Genomic DNA, 18534 nt, shown 5'->3' on the forward strand with positions numbered 1-18534 from the left:
GCTATTTGATTATGTATCATCAGTCTGCACCTAAGCTTCATTATCCTCTGTTTCTTCCAATATTATTTGATCTATATTTACTCTTTGCAAAATGTAGAATAATGGCAATGCTTATAAAGAATTTTCTTTGGGGAATTTATTGAATTATCCTTCCATCAACATGGAGAAGGGCTTTGTCCAGCCTGTGTTAACATGTAATGTAAGTTCATCCTTCTCAAGCCTTCAAACTTTGTTCTAGTATAGATTTGGATAGGCATCATTTCCTCCACTGCTGTTTGCTTTGCTATTTACATCTGATTGGATATTTGCAACAACTACCAATTTCAAATTGTAGTTGTAAAAACATGTTCCTTTATGCAGAACAGATCCATTTATTTGCTTATATAATTGTGAAGCCTGTTACATGTCTCCTTGTTTATCTTTCAGACTCGTATCTCTTATGCCAGGCAGAACTTTAGGGAAGATAGTGAGCCAAACCATCTTGAGGACTGCGAGATGACCCCAAGGTCCTGTCTTGATGAAGACAGTGAGTTGAAGCTACTCACCAGAAGGTGTGAGACAACCTCTGTGCAGTCGTTGCCTCAATGAGTTCGACTTCTTCAGTCTCAACTTAAAGCGAAAAGGCTTGCTTCAGCTCAGCTCTGACTTGAAGTCAAAGATGCAATGAAGATGTCAGAGGACTGTCGTGCGCACCATCATGCCTTAAATCTAGTGTTGATGCATCTATCGTTGACACAACTGAGGTCTACTCAGCTTCTTCAGCTGTTTGGGGGGGGTGACCTGGCCAGGCCTAGTGCCTTCTGAAGTGCTCTCAGTTTTGTATATTCTTTTGTCGGCGCGTTTATTTGCACTGGTGGCGAACTTTGATGCCCAGTGGGTGTAATATGTGTGATAGCCGTGATAGCCTAGCGTAAGTTGCTTTCTTATTTATTTCCTTGTTGTCTTGTTTATTTGTTTGCTTGTAGTCATTGCAGTTCTTTTTCCGCGGTTTGCTAGTGGCTGCAATAACCTATTTTTTAAAACTAGGCCACAACAACCATGGGCTAATATTTACTGTAGTGACACTGGGCCTCCTACGGGCCGTAGAAACAGTGGGCCTTCTACGGGTCGTAGAAACAGTGGGCCTTCTACGGGCCGTAGAAACAATGGGCCTTCTACGGGACGTATCATCAATGGGCCTTATATGGGCAGTATATCGATTGGCCAAACATGGGCCAATAACAGGCCGCATTATGGCCGTAAGCGGGCTAGAGTTGGAATCGTCCGTTCATGGGCCGACCATAACGGGCCATCATTAATAGGCCGTATTTGATGACGTTATGAAAACGGCCCAACGTATTAACGGACCACAAACGGGCCGACTGTAACCACGGGCTGAATTTGGCCCACAAGCAGAAAATGACAGTAACATGCCATAAGTAAACGAATGCTGGAAATGAGCCCAAGAATAAATGGGCTCTGAGAAGGTCGAAAGATAACATGGGATGGAAACGGCCCAATGGAATAACGGGCCATTAATGGGTATAAAGTGATACACTGTTCATTACGGGCCAGTTTCACCACGGGCCGTTAATGGGTGTAAAGTGATACACTGTTCATTACAGGCCAGTTTCACCACGGGCCGTTAATAGGCCAAGAGTTACATAGGGCCTCATATGGGCCGAAAGACGTCATGGGCCATACATGGGCTAGAAGTGAAAACGGGCTGGAATCATATTGGGTGGCCCAGATGACGCTACTGGGCCTAATTCGGATAGGGTGTAACGGGCCTTGGGTTAGCGGGTTGTAAATGGGCTATATGCGAACAGGCCGTTAACAGGCTTTACATGGGCCGGCCCGCCACCTTTTGACCAAGTCAAACGGGCCAGCCTTTTCACATGAATGGGCCTCTGTTGGGCCGTGCCACGTGTCGACGTATCATAGGCGCCTTCTGTCCAATGAGTGGATGACATCTGTCCCAATGATGAGCCGACACGTGTTTCCTCCAACCAATGATGATTTTACACGTGGAAAATCCCCATTGGTCCGGGCTGTTAACGGGTTATCGGATCCAAAACCCGACCCGATAGCTTAATGGCGTTCCGTTATGGTGGATGCCACGTGTCGGTCACCCTTGACGAAAGCACTTCTGTGACGTGGGATTTATCGTCATGGAAGTGGACACTTCCGTGATGATAATTTTGGTAATATCATGGAACACTTCTACGACAACACAGGTATGACTATCTTGATTATGTCATAAAATCGTCATGGATGTATATGCATGACAAAAAATGTGACCTACTATGACAAACACGTATCATCACGGAAGTGTATTTTTTTGTAGTGTTGGTCTTCTCCACAACCACCACTCTATTCCACCTATAGTGCTATATCCATGGCTCACGCTCATGTATTGCGTGAAGATTGAAAAAGTTTTGAGAATGTCAAAAGTATGAAACAATTGCTTGGCTTGTCATCGGGGTTGTGCATGATTTAAATATTTTGTGTGGTGAAGATAGAGCATAGCCAGACTATATGATTTTGTAGGGATAACTTTCTTTAGCCATATTATTTTGAGAAGACATAATTGCTTTGTTAGTATGCTTGAAGTATTATTATTTTTATGTCAATATGAACTTTTTGTCTTGAATCTTTCGGATCTGAATATTCATACCACAATTAAGAAGAATTACATTAAAATTATGCCAAGTAGCACTCTGCATCAAAAATTCTGTTTTTATCATTTACCTACTCGAGGACGAGCAGGAATTAAGCTTGGGGATGCTTGATACGTCTCCAACGTATCTATAATTTTTTATTGCTCCATTCTATATTATCTACTGTTTTGGACATTATTGGGCTTTATTATCCACTTTTATATTATTTTTGGGACTAACCTATTAACCGGAGGCCCAGCCCAGAATTGTTGTTTTTACATGTTTTAGGGTTTCGAAGAAAAGGAATATCAAACGGAGTCCAAACGGAATGAAACCTTTGGGAACGTGATTTTCTCAACGAACAAGACCCGGGAGACTTGGACCCTATGTCAAGAAAGAAAAGAGGAGGCCACAAGGTAGGGGGCGCGCCTACCGCCCCTCACCAGGCGTGCCCTCCACCCTCGTGGGCCCCCTGTTGCTCCACCGACGTATTCCTTCCTCCTATATATACCTACGTACCCCCAAACGATCAGATACGGATCCAAAAACCTAATTCCATCACCACAACTTTTTGTATCCACGAGATCCCATCTTGGGGCCTGTTCCGGAGCTCCGCCGGAGGGGGCATCGATCACGGAGGGCTTCTACATCAACACCATAGCCTCTCCTATGAAGTGTGAGTAGTTTACCTCAGACCTACGGGTCCATAGTTAGTAGCTAGATGGCTTCTTCTCTCTTTTTGGATCTCAATACAATGTTCTACCCCTCTCTTGTGGAGAACTATTCGATGTAATCTTCTTTTTGCGGTTTGTTTGTTGAGACCGATGAATTGTGGGTTAATGGTCAAGTCTATCTATGAATAATAGTTGAATCTTCTCTGAATTCTTTTATGTATGATTGGTTATCTTTGCAAGTCTCTTCGAATTATCAGTTTGGTTTGGCCTACTAGATTGATCTTTCTTGCAATGGGAGAAGTGCTTAGCTTTGGGTTCAATCTTGCGGTGTCCTTTCCCAGTGACAGTAGGGGCAGCAAGGCACGTATTGTATTGTTGCCATCGAGGATAACAAGATGGGGTTTTCTTCATATTGCATGAGTCTATCCCTCTACATCATGTCATCTTGCTTAAGGCGTTACTCTGTTTTTAACTTAATACTCTAGATGCATGCTGGATAGCGGTCGATGAGTGGAGTAATAGTAGTAGATGCAGGCAGGAGTCGGTCTACTTGTCTCGGACGTGATGCCTATATACATGATCATACCTAGATATTCTCATAACTATGCTCAATTCTGTCAATTGCTCAACAGTAATTTGTTCACCCACCGTAGAATACTTATGCTCTCGGGAGAAGCCACTAGTGAAACCTATGGCCCCCGGGTCTATCTTCATCATATTAATCTCCTACTACTTAGTTATTTCCTTTGCTATTTACTTTGCCTTTATTTTACTTTGCATCTTTATCATAAAAATACCAAAAATATTATCTTATCATATCTATCAGATCTCACTCTCGTAAGTGGCCTTATAGGGATTGACAACCCCTATTTGCGTTGGTTGCGAGGATTTATTTGTTTTGTGCAGGTACGAGGGACTCGCGCATAGCCTCCTACTATATTGATACCTTGGTTCTCAAAAACTGAGGGAAATACTTATGTTACTTTCCTGCATCATCCCTTCCTCTTCGGGGAAAACCAACGCAGTGCTCAAGAGGTAGCAGAGACCGATTCATCATGCTTTTTCTTAACCGATGTAAGATGGGATAGTTTAAGCTCATTGTCACCACTGTAGAAGTGATCATGAAACTTTTGCTCCAATTGAAACCATGTAGTAATAGAACCGGGTGGTAATGCAGAAAACCACGAGAAAGCAGTACCGGTTAAAGATAAAGGAAAATAACGTACTTTCCACTCGTCACGTGAACTTGCCTCACCTAATTGTGCCAAGTATTGACTAACATGCTCCCATGTAGTCTTTTTCCCTCTCCGCTAAACTTAACAAAATCTGGAACTTTATATCTGGGAGGACATGGCACGGCATCAAAAATTTCTAGATATGGTTTCCTGGAAATTCATGGTTTAGGTAGTTCAATCCCACAATGCTCTTGGAACACCCTAGACATTTCCTCTCTAACATTAGCCAAAATATCACTCGTATTGAGTGACGTTGTGTGTGGTTGTCGCGCATGGTGAATATGATTTCTAATAGTTGCTATAGTGCTAGTCGGAAGAGATGGTGGTGTGTATGTTGTACCATAGTTCGGCAGCAATCCACTTGGACTTGCCGAACCATAACCTAGCAATGCAGTTGGATTCACTGAACTTGGTACGTTCATGGCAGGATTAAAGGGTGGAGCAACAAGTTGATTTGTCTGACTGGGATAAGAATTCAACGGCACGGGCGGCGCCGATGAAATAGGTAAAGTTGGACTAAAATTTTCCACACCAGCAGACATACTGCCACTACCATGATATGACTGAGGAGTATTATTTTGAGCAGTATTATTGTCTATGATAGCTTGGTAAATAAGATCATTATTCTGAGAAATAAGAGTAGTAATTTCAGCCGACTGTTCAGGAGAGAAGATTTTGCTTACAACCGGTTCTACCTGCTCATTGTGAAGAGGAGGAAACTTGATTTCTTCAATTGAAGTGATGTTGCCTTGGTGATCCTTTTTGAACTTAGCAAGGAACTCCTGCATCTCCTTCTCTTCACGCGCATTCTTGTACTCCTCAAAAGCTTGGCGATGTTCTGCCGATAATTCCTCAAAATTGGGCTTGATGATGTTATTGGCATCCACTTCAGATGGCTTGGGAAGATCAACCATGATGGATGATGATGATTACTCTTTGTCCCCAGCGGAGTCGCCAAAAAGTGTGTTCGCACACGAACAAGTCACGTGTACCCTCGACGCCGGGGGTGATGCACCGCAGCTCACGTCGAAGGAGTCTCATCGGAAGTGCGATTCACAAGTCGACCGGCGAGAGCTTTTGAGGACCCAAAACCCTACACTCTCGGGAGGGACCCCGTCGGGGAGTGCGGCAACTATGGGCTGCCCTAGGTCGGCCAAGCCGCCCCTAGAGCCTCGCGATTCGCAGCTCTCCAACACGAAGAACGACGAAGAACGAGGGAGCAAGAACGAGGGAAGGACAAGACGTAGATGAAAAAGCTGTAGATGTGTTTGCGATTGTGTGTTGTTCAATCGGCCGTCATCCTTAGGTATATAAGAGGGGGCTGAACTTCCCGTGCAAGGAAAAGGCTTGGATTCACGTCCAAAACCCTAGTCAAATTCGGATTGGTTTTGTCCGAACTTTCCAAAACTGTTCGGTCTAAAATTGGCTGCACATTGTGGGTCTTTTTTGAGGTGGTAAACGACCTCGGATGGAAACGAGCCCAAAAGCAATATTGACCGTTTCGACGAGAGCAACAACTTTCATGTTGAACGTTTTTTTATCGGAGGTCATCTCGAAGGTCAAATCGCTCGCGCAAAACAGCTAATTATTCACGCAGCTCATCAGAAATACCCGCATATGTGTCTGGTTCCGGGCGTCATATTTTGCTCACTGGAGGGTCGCGCTGTGTGGGCTCTAACTTTTGCATAAGACCTCGGATTGGGACGATCTTTATATCAAAATTGATCATTTCGACGAGACGCACAACTTTCTTGTTGAAACTTTCTCCATTTGAAGCCATATTCATTGGGTTACTAGACATTCTTTAATCTGACACTACTAGGAAAAAGGCAACTAGCAGCGCGGGTAAAATGGCTACTAGCAGCGTGGGTACCCGCGCTACTAGTATCGCGCTACAACTAATAGTTAGTAGTAGCGCGGGTAGACCCGCGGTACTACTAACTTTGTTAGTAGTAGCGTGTGTGACACCCGCGCTATTGCTATTAAGAACCGCGCTACTACTAACGTAGTAGTAGCGGCGTGCTTATAATACCAGCGCTACTAGTATCCTAAGTACTAGTAGCGCTCAATTTGTTCCCACGCTACTACTAACTATTTCGGATTTTAAAAAAATAAAATCAACCAATTCCGTTTTATGCATACAATTCCAAGAAACAATAGTGATGGAAAAATGTCACTATCACACAGTTGCCATATTCCTTATTCATGATTCTACTATCACATAGTTGCCATATCTGCTACCAGACAGTTTCTCATTCTACATGTCCTCACTCCAATAGTAAGAAAAATGAAAAGGAAAAATAGAGCTAATCTGCCATTGGAATGTCCTTATTCCTGAGTAATATTCAATGGAACGGTGCAATTGCACTGCAGTCTCTTGGATTCACTATGCCGCTTCAACATCTCATTATCCTGCAGCGATGGAAATGAGCATCAGCAAGGCATATAGATTTTATCAATAAATGGAGAGGAAGCATAATCTCAGATGATACAAGAGACACATGGACTAAGATTCTGATACAATGCGAATATGCACTATAAGTACACATATATTTCAGTTACAAAATGATATTTAGTTAAAAAGTTACAAATAACTGAATGAAACTCAAACTATATATTTCAGTTACAAAAAATATTTCAGCTTAGGAATGCAGTGTATAAATTAGACTAGATAGGTAACACTAAGCTTAAATTTTAAATGCAGTTTAAGTACTAGCACCTACCAACTGAATATAGATTTTCCTTAGTGCATTTGCACTAGGAAACTAATCCTAACGTATCAACATTTTGATCACCATTATATCCCGTTGTGAATCCAAGGAAATCAAGAGTTCTATAAAATATGGCTAGAAAACACTGGACATAACAGAAAGTAGCCACTTCTTTGTTGTGTGGAAAATTTCCCAGGATTACTTCACTATGGATTGGGTAAAGAATCAATAAGGACAGCACCCACGGTATAACTCTCACCTTCTTCTGGGTGAAGAAGAAGGTGGCCACCGGCTTGAAGTACTAGGTGACAGGCATTTCTTCAAACATGTTCCAGTGAAAGCCGGGATTTGGCGCCAATTGCCATGGTCGTCATGCGCCTGTCACAAGACAAAAAACGGAACTACCTTAAATCGCTATACGTTTGGTTTTCTTCCTCAAACATGAACGAACAAAAAAATGTTTGGCTGAAACAGACTAATCAGCTATATGTTTCTTTCCGCTCCTAAATTGCATAAGGAAATCTTCATCTATTATTTTACTCTATGCTTACTAGCTACAACCTGTTGGATAGAAAAACACCTTCCACCATATGACTGTAGCTTGCCTAAATAACCTCAAAGTAGAAAATGCACGCTCGACACTTGTGGTACAAATTGTAAAATCAATGGTTTTGCCCTTAACCATTACTGTCTCTAAACAACACTTTTTATTCAGTACAAAATCTGTGACCTAATTAGAACTTGTTCCAATTAGTTAACATGAAAGAATCTACACTAAAAAGGCATAATCAAAGAGCTGGACTTCAGTATAGCAAGATTAAATTCCTAGTGGGGAGAGGTTGGGCAGACTGCTCATGTTGCTGACAGGCTAACTTGCACGCGACGCTGGCGGCGCCTATGCATAAGCACGGCCACGACGAGACATCGGCGGCCGAGGAGGCATCGACGGCAGGATTAAATGCAAAAGAAATGTTTATAAGGTGCTGATAACTCGTTACCAAGCTACCTGATAGCAAATTAATTCTTCTAAGCACCGAGAATAACAAAAAATTAGTACGCTGTTTGGTCCAATTGGTCAAGGCCCAAAATGCAGGTCCAGACCAACTATATCAACACCTATAAGAACCTCTACCTTATGCATGCCTCATATGCGACCTTACAAGAATTCCTACAAACATTCATAATTCTCTAGTATAGTACATTGAAATTGGTAGCAAACCAAACGATTCACGCATAGAACCAATGCACCAGCTCAAACATTCAATCGCCGTGGTAGGTCCCAGCTGAAGTCCCTGAACACGGGGGCTTGAGGGGGAGGAGGCATGCCTGGCAGTGGAGCAGCGCCGATCCCTGTGATTTTTAGTTTTAGGGTGAGAGCTGTGGGGGTTGTAGAGCATGTTTTTCTGTCAACCGGCCAGGATCGGAATGCACTATTGGTGGTGAGAGAGCAGAGCATGTGGCACCAAGGAATCATGCTCGCTAATCAATTTATAGATTCAAGCAAGCGGCTATGTAGTGAGACCTGCAAATGCCTCAGAGGGTGGAGAATTGTATCTCTCATGGCTAGAGAGAATTTGCAGCATCCACGCCTACAAACTAACAATCACAGGGATCACACGACCATGGAGCAAACAAACAAAGAATTCCACCGGTGGCTTCTCGCTTTGTTGGTTTTATGCACAATCTAGCACAGGGACCTTGCCATGCCGTTCCAAGGATTCGACCAGGCCAGGCTACCAAACAAACAACCCTTTATTTATGCGCAATTTTGCACGCCGTGCTCACGTAAAGAACCTGAGGTCCTCTCACACCACCCACCGCCACATGAATCAAAACAGCCACATGGAACGCGCTTCTTTGGATTCATATGGCACAATAATCTACTCCTATGGGTGCCCAATGTTGTAATCTTGAGAAATCACCAACAAAGTTCAGGCAACAAAAGGCAAAGAACGGAACGAACCTGCGGGAGCTTGACGGTGGTGGAGGCGGCCACGATGCAGTAGCCGAGGAGCTTGGAGACGAGCGGGAGAAGGCATTCTTTCTCCGGTATCTTGGCGTCCGACAGCGCCGAGAGGACGCAGACGAAGTTCATGCCCAGGATCTCCAGCTCCGTCATCTTCAGATTCGCCAATCTCCAAATCATCCAATACAAAAATCAGAAGAAAACAAGGCAGAGGATGCTTCAGTCAGGAGGGCGAGGGGGGATGAGGGTGGAGGGAGTTTCCACATATCCTCACGTCGATCTGCACCGGCGCCATGGCTTCCTCAGCATGGATGGAGGCCACGGCGAGCGAGGGACTGGACTGGAGGTCGAGGGACGAATCTTTCACCCGAGAGGAGCTGGTTGCCATCGAACTGGGCGAGCGGGACGGGGACGGTGCGGGGGCGCTTGCCGAAGCAGGTAGTGTAGCGCTTGTGGGCCTACATGCAGGGGAGGCAGCAGGTGAGGCGGGAGCAGCGCGGGCACCGGTACTTCCATGGCTGCTCCCCGCACTCCTGGCACGGGGCACCCTTCTCCCCGCCGCCGCCGGAGCCGTAGGCGGCGGCGGCGCTGGGGGACGGGCCCTGCGCGGGCGGCTCCCCCTCCATGGCGGGTTGGGACTTGGGAGAGAAGGAGAGGAGGTGGAGCGGAGACGGGATTGGGGATCTGGATCGGGCGTGAGTGTTTTTTTTTTGAGACATGGAGTGGTATGGTTGGTGGGGTGGGAGCAGATGCAGGTGGTAGCGTGGGGTTTATAACCCGCGCTACTACTATCGACTTAGTAGTAGCGTGGGTTTATAACCCACGCTACTACTACGGCTGGTCCGGAAGGCACGGTGGAAATCACTTAGTAGTAGCGAGGGGTAAAAACATGCGCTACTACTATCGGGTTATTAGTAGCGCGGTTTCCTCAAGCTCGCTACTGCTAATTAGCAGTAGCGTTTGTTTTTAAACCGCGCTGCTGCTAAGATTCTGTGTATAAGATTTTCCCTAGTAGTGTGGTGTCGACATGAGGATCTCTGAACTTGTCATAACTTTTACATCCAAACTCCGTTTTATACCATCTTCATATTCATCTTCATCTTCTCGAAAAGAGCCATTTTATGATGACTTTCAATAGTAAGTTTGAATTAATCTTGACATAGCTTCAAGCCACTCTTTATAAACATGCCACTTTTGAGCGTCCACAACTTGCAAACTTCAATACAAGTATTTCTCAAATTCACAACTACTCAGCTAGCACAACTTTAATATTACTATCTCCATATCTCAAAACAATCATCAAGTATCAAACTTCTCTTAGTATTCAATGCACTTATATGAAAGTTTTTTATAATATCAAAAGAAAATTACCATGCTGTTCTAAAGGACTCTCAAATAATATAAGTGAAGCATGAGAGATCAATTATTTTTATAAAATGAAACCACCACCGTGCTCTAAAAGATATAAGTGAAGCACTAGAGCAAAAATTATATAACTCAAAAGATATAAGTGAAGCACACAGAGTATTCTAATAAATTCCGATTCATGTGTGTCTCTCTCAAAAGGTGTGTACAGCAAGGATGATTGTGGTAAACTAAAAAGCAAAGCCTCAAATCATACAAGACGCTCCAAGCAAAACACATATCATGTGGTGAATAAAAATATAGCTCCAAGTAAAGTTACCGATGAACGAAGACAAAAGAGGGGATGTCTTCCGGGGCATCCCCAAGATTAGGCTTTTTGGTGTCCTTGGATTTTACCTTGGGATGCCTTGGGCATCCCTAAGATTAGGCTCTTGCCACTCCTTGTTCCATTATCCATCAAATCCTTACCCAAAACTTAGAAACTTCACAACACAAAACTTAACAGAAAATCTCGTGAGCTACGTTAGCGAAAGAAAACAAAACACCACTTCAAGGTACTTTAATGAACTCATTCTTTATTTATATTGGTGTTAAACATACTGTATTTCAAATTCTCTATGGTTTATAAAATTCATTACTAGCCATAGGTTCATCAAAATAAGCAAACAACACACGAAAAACAGAATCTGTCAAAAACAGAATAGTCTGTAGTAATCTGTATCAAACGCATACTTCTGGAACCCCAAAAATTCTAAAATAAATTTTTGGACGTGAGGAATTTATCTATTAATCATCTGCAAAAAGAATTAACTAAATATCACTCTCCAATAAATAATGGCATAAATTCTCGCGAGCGCTAAAGTTTATGTTTTTTACAGCAAGATCAAAAAGACTTTCCCCAAGTCTTCCCAACGGTTCTACTTGGCACAAACACTAATTAAACACAAAAAACACAAAAAAACAGAGGCTAGATAAATTATTTATTACTAAACAGGAACAAAAAGCAAGGAACAAAAATAAAATTGGGTTGCCTCCCAACAAGCGCTATCGTCTAACGCCCCTAGCTAGGCATAAAAGCGAGGATAGATCTAGGTATTGCCATCTTTGGTGGGCAATCCATAAGTGGCTCTCATAATAGATTCATATGGTAATTTAATTTTCTTTCTAGGGAAGTGTTCCATGCCTTTCCTTAACGAAAATTGGAATCTAATATTTCCTTCCTTCATATCAATAATTGCACCAATCGTTGTAAGGAAAGGTCTACCAAGAATAATAGGACATGAAGGGTTGCAATCTATATCAAGAACAATGAAATCTACGGACACATAATTCCTATTTGCAACAATAAGAACATCATTAATTCTTCCCATAGGTTTTTTAATAGTGGAATCCGTAAGGTGCAAGTTTAAAGAGCAATCATCAAATTCACGGAAACCTAGCAAATCACACAAAGTTTTTGGGATCGTGGAAACACTAGCACCCAAATCACACAAAGCATAGCATTCATGATCTTTAATTTTAATTTTTATTGTAGGTTCCCACTCATCATAAAGTTTTCTAGGGATAGAAACTTCCAACTCAAGTTTTTCTGCATAAGATTGCATTAAAGCATCAATGATATGTTTAGTAAAGCTTTATTTTGACTATAAGCATGAGGAGAATTTAGCACAGATTGCAACAAGGAAATACAATCTATCAAAGAGCAATTATCATAATTAAATTTCTTGAAATCCAAGATATTGGGTTCGTTGCTATCTAAAGTTCTAACCTCTTCAATCCCACTTTTACCAATTTTCGCATCAAGATCTAAAAACTCCGAATTTTTGGGACGCCTTCTAACTAAAGTTGACTCATCTCCAGTCCAATCATTATCAAGATCCATATTGAAAAACAAGGATTTAATAGGGGACACATCAATCACTTTTAGATCTTCATCTTTATTCTCATAAAAACTAGAAGAACACGCCTTCACAAATCAATCTTTCTTAGCACGCATTCTAGCGGTTCTTTCTTTGAACTCATCAATGGAAATTCTCATGGCTTTGAGAGACTCATTGATATCAAGAGAAATTCTATCCACGTTCCTAGCCAACTCATTAATCTTAAGTAATTTTTCTTCAATCAAAGCATTGAAACTCTTTTGCGAACTAATAAATTATTTAATACTAGATTCAAAATCATAGGGCATCTTATTATAATTTCCATAAGAGCTGTTGTAGGAATTACTATAATTATTAGAGGAATTACTAGAAAACGGCCTAGAATTAAAATTACCTCTATACGTGTTGTTACCAAAATTGTTCCTACCAACAAGATTCACATCCATAGATTCATTATTATTCTCAATCAAAGTAGACAAAGGCATATCATTAGGATCAGTAGGAGCACTCTTATTAGCAAACAATTTCATAAGTTCATCTATCTTTCCACTTAGAACATTAATCTCTTCAATCGCATGAACTTTTTTACTAATAGATCTTTCGGTGTGCCATTGAGAATAATTAACCATAATATTATCTAGGAGTTTAGTAGCTTCTCCTAAAGTGATTTCCATAAAAGTGCCTCCCGCGGCCGAATCTAAAAGATTTCTAGAAGCAAAATTCAATCCGGCATAATTTTTTTGTATAATCATCCATAAATTCAATCCATGTGTAGGGCAATTACGTATCATTAATTTCATCCTCTCCCAAGATTGTGCAACATGTTCATGATCAAGTTGCTTAAAATTCATAATATCGTTTCTAAGAGAGATGATCTTAGCGGGAGGAAAATACTTAGAGATAAAAGCATATTTGCACGCATTCCATGAATCAATACTATTTTTAGGCAAAGACGAAAACAAAGCTTTAGCACGATCTCTAAGCGAAAACGGAAATAGCTTAAGTTTAACAATATCATTATCCACATCTTTCTTCTTTTGCATATCACACAAATCAACAAAGTTGTTTAGATGGGTAGCGACATCTTCACTAGGAAGGCTAGAAAACGGATCTTTCATGACAAGATTCAAGAAAGCAGTATTAATTTCACAAGATTCCGCATCGGTAAGAGGAGAAATCGGAGTGCTAATAAAATCATTATTGATGGTATTGGCAAAGTCACATAATTTAGTATTATCTTGAGCCATCGTGATAAGCAAGCAATCCAACACACAAGCAAACAAGCGAAAAGAAAAAAAAACAGAACGAGAGAACAAAAGGAAAAGAGGGCGAATAAAACGGCAAGGGTGAAGTGGGGGAGAGGAAAACGAGAGGCAAATGGCAAATAATTTAATGCGAAGGATAAGAGTTGTGATGGGTACTTGGTATGTCTTGACTTGGCGTAGATCTCCCCGGCAACGGCGCCAGAAATCCTTCTTGCTACCTCTTGAGCATGCGTTGGTTTTCCCTTGAAGAGGAAAAGGTGATGCAGCAAAGCAGCGCAAGTATTTCCCTCAGTTTTTAAGAACCAAGGTATCAATCCAGTAGGAGATCATGCGCGAGTCACCTCGTACCTACACAAACAAATAAGAACCTCGCAATCAACGCGATAAAGGGGTTGTCAATCCCTTCACGACCGCTTGCAAGAGTGAGATCTGATAGAGATAATAATAATAAGATAAATATTTTTGGTATTTTTATGATATAGATTGAAAGTAAAGATTGCAAAATAAATGGTGTCAAAAATAGCTAGTTGACGGAAGATTAATATGATGGAAGATAGACCCGAGGGCCATAGGTTTCACTAGTGGCTTCTCTCAAGATAGCATATGGGTGAACAAATTACTGTCGAGCGATTGATAGAATTGAGTATAGTTATGAGAATATCTAGGTATGATCATGTATATAAGCATCACGTCCGTGACAAGTAGACCGACTCCTGCTGCATCTACTACTATTATTCCACACATCAACCGCTATCCAGCATGCATCTAGAGTATTAAGTTCATAAAAACGGAGTAACACTTTAAGCAAGATGACATGATGTAGTGGGATAAACTCATGCAATATGATATAAACCTCATCTTTTTATCCTCGATGGCAACAATACAATATGTGTCATTTCCCTTACTGTCAGTGGGATCGAGCACCGCAAGATTGAACCCAAAGCTAATCACTTCTTCCATTGCAAGAAAGATCAATCTAGTAGGCCAAACCAAACTGAAAATTCAAAGAGACTTGCAAAGATAACCAATCATACATAAAAGAATTCAGAGAAGATTCAAATATTGTTAATAGATAATCTCGATCATAAACCCACAATTCATCGGATCTCGACAAACACACCGCAAAAGAAGATTACATCAAATAGATCTCCAAAAGAACCGAGGAGAACTTTGTATTGAGATCCAAAGAGAGAGAAGAAGCCATCTAGCTAATAACTATGGACCCGAAGGTCTGAGGTAAACTACTCATACATCATCGGAGGAACTATGATGTTGATGTAGAAGCCCTCCGTGATCAATGCCTCCTCCGGCGGAGCGCCGGAAAAGGCCCCAAGATGGGATCTCACGGGTACAGAAGGTTGCGGCGGTGGAATTAGGTTTTCGTGATGCTCCCCGATGTTTTCAGGATACGTAGGTATATATAGGATGAAGAAGTAGGTCGGTGGAGCCACGAGGGGCCCACGAGGATGGAGGGCGCGCCCAGGGGATAGGCGCGCCCCCTGCCTCGTGGCCTCCTCGTTGGTTGCTTGACGTCCACTCCATGTCCTATAGATCATGTTTGTTTCAAAAATCACACTCTCGAAGGTTTCATTTCATTTGGACTCCGTTTGATATTCTTTTTCTACGAAACACTGAAATAGACAAAAAAACAGCAATTTAGGCTGGGCCAAGGTTAATAGGTTAATCCCAAAAATAATATAAAAGTGTATAAATAAGCCCATTAAACATTCAGAACAGAATATATAATAGCATAGAGCAATCAAAAATTATAGATACGTTGGAGATGTATCAATACCCCAGGTGTTGGGTTTGGTTTTCATTCAATCTCCAGATTATATGGTTTGATAAGATTTTCCTTTTTGCAAATTGGATTGCTTAATGGTGTCTACGCCAGCGTCCGTCTCCCACTGGCTGTGTTCCTTGTGCGCTCACGGACAACAGCCGGGTCTGCGGGGGACGAGGAGTATCCCGTGTTTATTCTGACGAGCATTGCAAGCTCCGAACTGTTCATATTACCGTGACGGAGCCGCCCCGTCTCAGTTCTCGGCTTCCAGGATACGTGCTGCCAGCAGTAGCGCAATCACACTGGCACAGCACCTCGCATCGTCCGTGCCGATGCTACTGTATTCTGCCTCCATGCTTCGCTCTTGCGATTCCATGCGCTGGGAGGTGCGCGCACGTATATTTCATCCCCAATACTGCTTATGTTATTTGCTTATTATTGGATCAACTTTGGGTCTGCAATAGTTGATATGATGTCATCCTAGTATTACTTATTTGATCAGCTCTTTTAGATATATAGACTAATCAATAGCTTAATAATTTATAATCACTTGGGCCAATTACCTGATGGGAGACAGGGAGAACGCTTGTTGAAGGGCCTTAGGCAATCTGCTCACAGACCTTTGCATGGGCTAGAATCAAGCAAACATGATCACTTGCATGAACACAAAGTTCCCGATAATATAAGTGCAAAATTGGACAAATACCTTTAGAGGAAACTTGTATGCTCGACATGCTTGACCATGTCAAAGCTCATGCATGAGTAACTATATCCTCAGGTGATTCGTATTATCTAGAAGGTGAGCTTCAAAATTTTGTAAATTAATGTTTCCAACAGTTCAGAGCTGGTACTTTACTGTACTGTCGGTATTTAGGTGGATGGTCGCTCTTTTAAATCCTGATACAAGTAATGCACTTCAGCCTGTTCTATTTATCTGTGTCTTTGCTGCCAATAGCTGATATAATTTCATCGCGAGCATGGAAGTACACCAGCTCTATTGTAGTTCAAAGTTGTTGGCCTATGCCCTAAAGAGAGAATAATTAGTATTTGCCCCTATGTGCCAGACTGTAGTTATGCCTTGCCTATTCTATCATTTTCATCATTGACAGATGTAGGTAGCAAATTATCTTTGCAAAATGTTGTGGTTGCGGTGTTTGTCTTGTCAATTCTCCATTCCTTCCTTTCTGATAAAGTGTTAGTTTGCATTTGTTATGTTTTATTTTTCTCTATGTTAATTTCTTGGTGTTGACTTCAGATTGCACATATATGGAGAAACATTCAATTTTTCAAGCCACCTCCCGAATATTTATTTCCTGGCTATCTGTTATGAACATTATCTTTACAGAAACCTGGTTGATGTAATAAAGTTACAAATAGTCTAATACTAATATTTTTGTATGTACATATTGTTATATATACTACATACCATTTTTTTGTGAGAAGGTAGATGAGGGCGAGCTCGAGGGCTAATATTATTCGCACATATGTTTTGAGCAAATGACTAAAAGAAGGGTATACTTTGCTTGGCGAATGATTCCATGGCCTCATAGATGCCTACGGTATGTAACTAAGCATGAATTGGTCTAAAATACTGCTTCTTTTCATGGTGGCGGTGTATGTAGATTCATGTAGCAGTTCTTTTTTGCATGGTAGATCTTGTAGCAGTTAATGGAATGCGGAGTTGCGGACGAGGTGGATCATGTGTTAACCAAAAGCTGGTTGGGGTGGTCGCAATTGCCAAATGTGTCTGGATGGATTTTCTATTTGTTGGATGCTCTCCTCACCCGTCACTAGGAGAAAGCTGGGTAGGAAGAACCGAAAGTCTTCTGCAAAGTGATAATTGAGAAGAAAATGTTTGGCTTGGACGAGAGGTTCATCAGTCGGAAACCGTATATCTAATTTTGCTCGATGTGTACTTATCAACGATATGGCATCACTTTGATAGATGTCTTGGCACATCTTTAGTTATTTAGTAGGCTATTGACACTTCAATAAACAATTCTCACCCGATTTTCTGTGATTCCATAGCGTAGCACGGGCATCTTATTAGTAAATACTATAACAGTGAGAAACAGAGAATGAGCCATCACCTGAGGCCAACTTCAACGCATCACCTCAAACGGACATCCGTTTTTACCGCTTTTCATCCGTTTGGGGGTGACAATGGAGTCGTGTTCACCCGGATTTATGGATCCAACACACGACCGCATTTCAGCCGCATCTCGTCCGCATAAATTTTATTTTTGCAAACACATATCTTTATTTTTCATCATTGATTTTTAATACATGGAAGCACATCACCAAATCTTGACTAGAATAATAAGACCAAAGAAAACAAAAACCACAAGAAGACATTTTAGAAGATATTCAACTTCCATAACCGCTCTCGTAAGTTGGATTAGTGACTTCTCGATGCATTCATTGTTGATCTGCGGAGGCTCGATCTTGCGTGCTTCTTTCTTCTTCGAGTCTAAAGAAGTAGATGTTGCTTCCTCACATCTAGTATCATCTCTAGCCTCTATTTATAGCAACAAGTGCACAAACATCTATTAAATTACGCTCTATCAATAGATCGATGCATTCTTCTTCCCAATACCAAAAGTTGCATCCATTCTACACAATAAAAATTTGAGTGAGTACAACTAGTCGAATTCAAGAGCACAACCGAAGCTAAATTAGCACATACCCAATCGTTTGAGCACTTGACGAACACCCATCTGGAATGTTCTGGCGTTGTAGACATGCGGCGCAAGACCTTTCTTGGGTAGTCGTCGCACTTTATGAGTGGCAACGGTGCGCCGACGAGCCTTTGGGCCAGCACCGAGCCCGGCCGACGGTCGTTCTTGTATTTGTCGGCGATCCGCTGACGGGGTAGATCTGAGCAGCTAGAGGCGGAGTCAGTACCTGCATGCGGCCTTGAGGCCTTGCTGGGGCCTTCCGGCCCTGTGCCCGGCGCGGCCTCCCATAGCCGGGCGAGCTCAAGTCCGGCCGGATCCGCTCTAAATCCGCCCGTCGG

General features: G+C 42.0%; 1 protein-coding gene across 2 annotated transcripts; it reads right to left on the minus strand.

Annotated features, from left to right (window-relative positions):
• Window positions 1-6668: 6668 nt before the first annotated feature.
• Window positions 6669-9878, minus strand: LOC123153301 (mannose-P-dolichol utilization defect 1 protein homolog 2). 2 transcript variants are annotated; one of them, XM_044572489.1, is made up of 4 exons: window positions 9500-9878; window positions 9223-9394; window positions 7519-7637; window positions 6669-6960 (listed from the first exon to the last, which is right to left on the minus strand). In XM_044572489.1, exons 1-4 carry the CDS (start codon window positions 9532-9534, stop codon window positions 6945-6947), a joined length of 342 nt encoding a protein of 113 aa, XP_044428424.1. In that variant the 5' UTR covers window positions 9535-9878; the 3' UTR covers window positions 6669-6944. The 2 variants fall into 2 exon arrangements, with proteins under 2 accessions (XP_044428424.1, XP_044428425.1); XM_044572490.1 differs by lacking the exon at window positions 7519-7637.
• Between the last annotated feature and the right edge of the window lie 8656 nt (window positions 9879-18534).

Source organism: Triticum aestivum, chromosome 7A, assembly GCF_018294505.1.
Source record: "Triticum aestivum cultivar Chinese Spring chromosome 7A, IWGSC CS RefSeq v2.1, whole genome shotgun sequence".
In the NCBI taxonomy this organism is placed as follows: Eukaryota; Viridiplantae; Streptophyta; class Magnoliopsida; order Poales; family Poaceae; genus Triticum; species Triticum aestivum.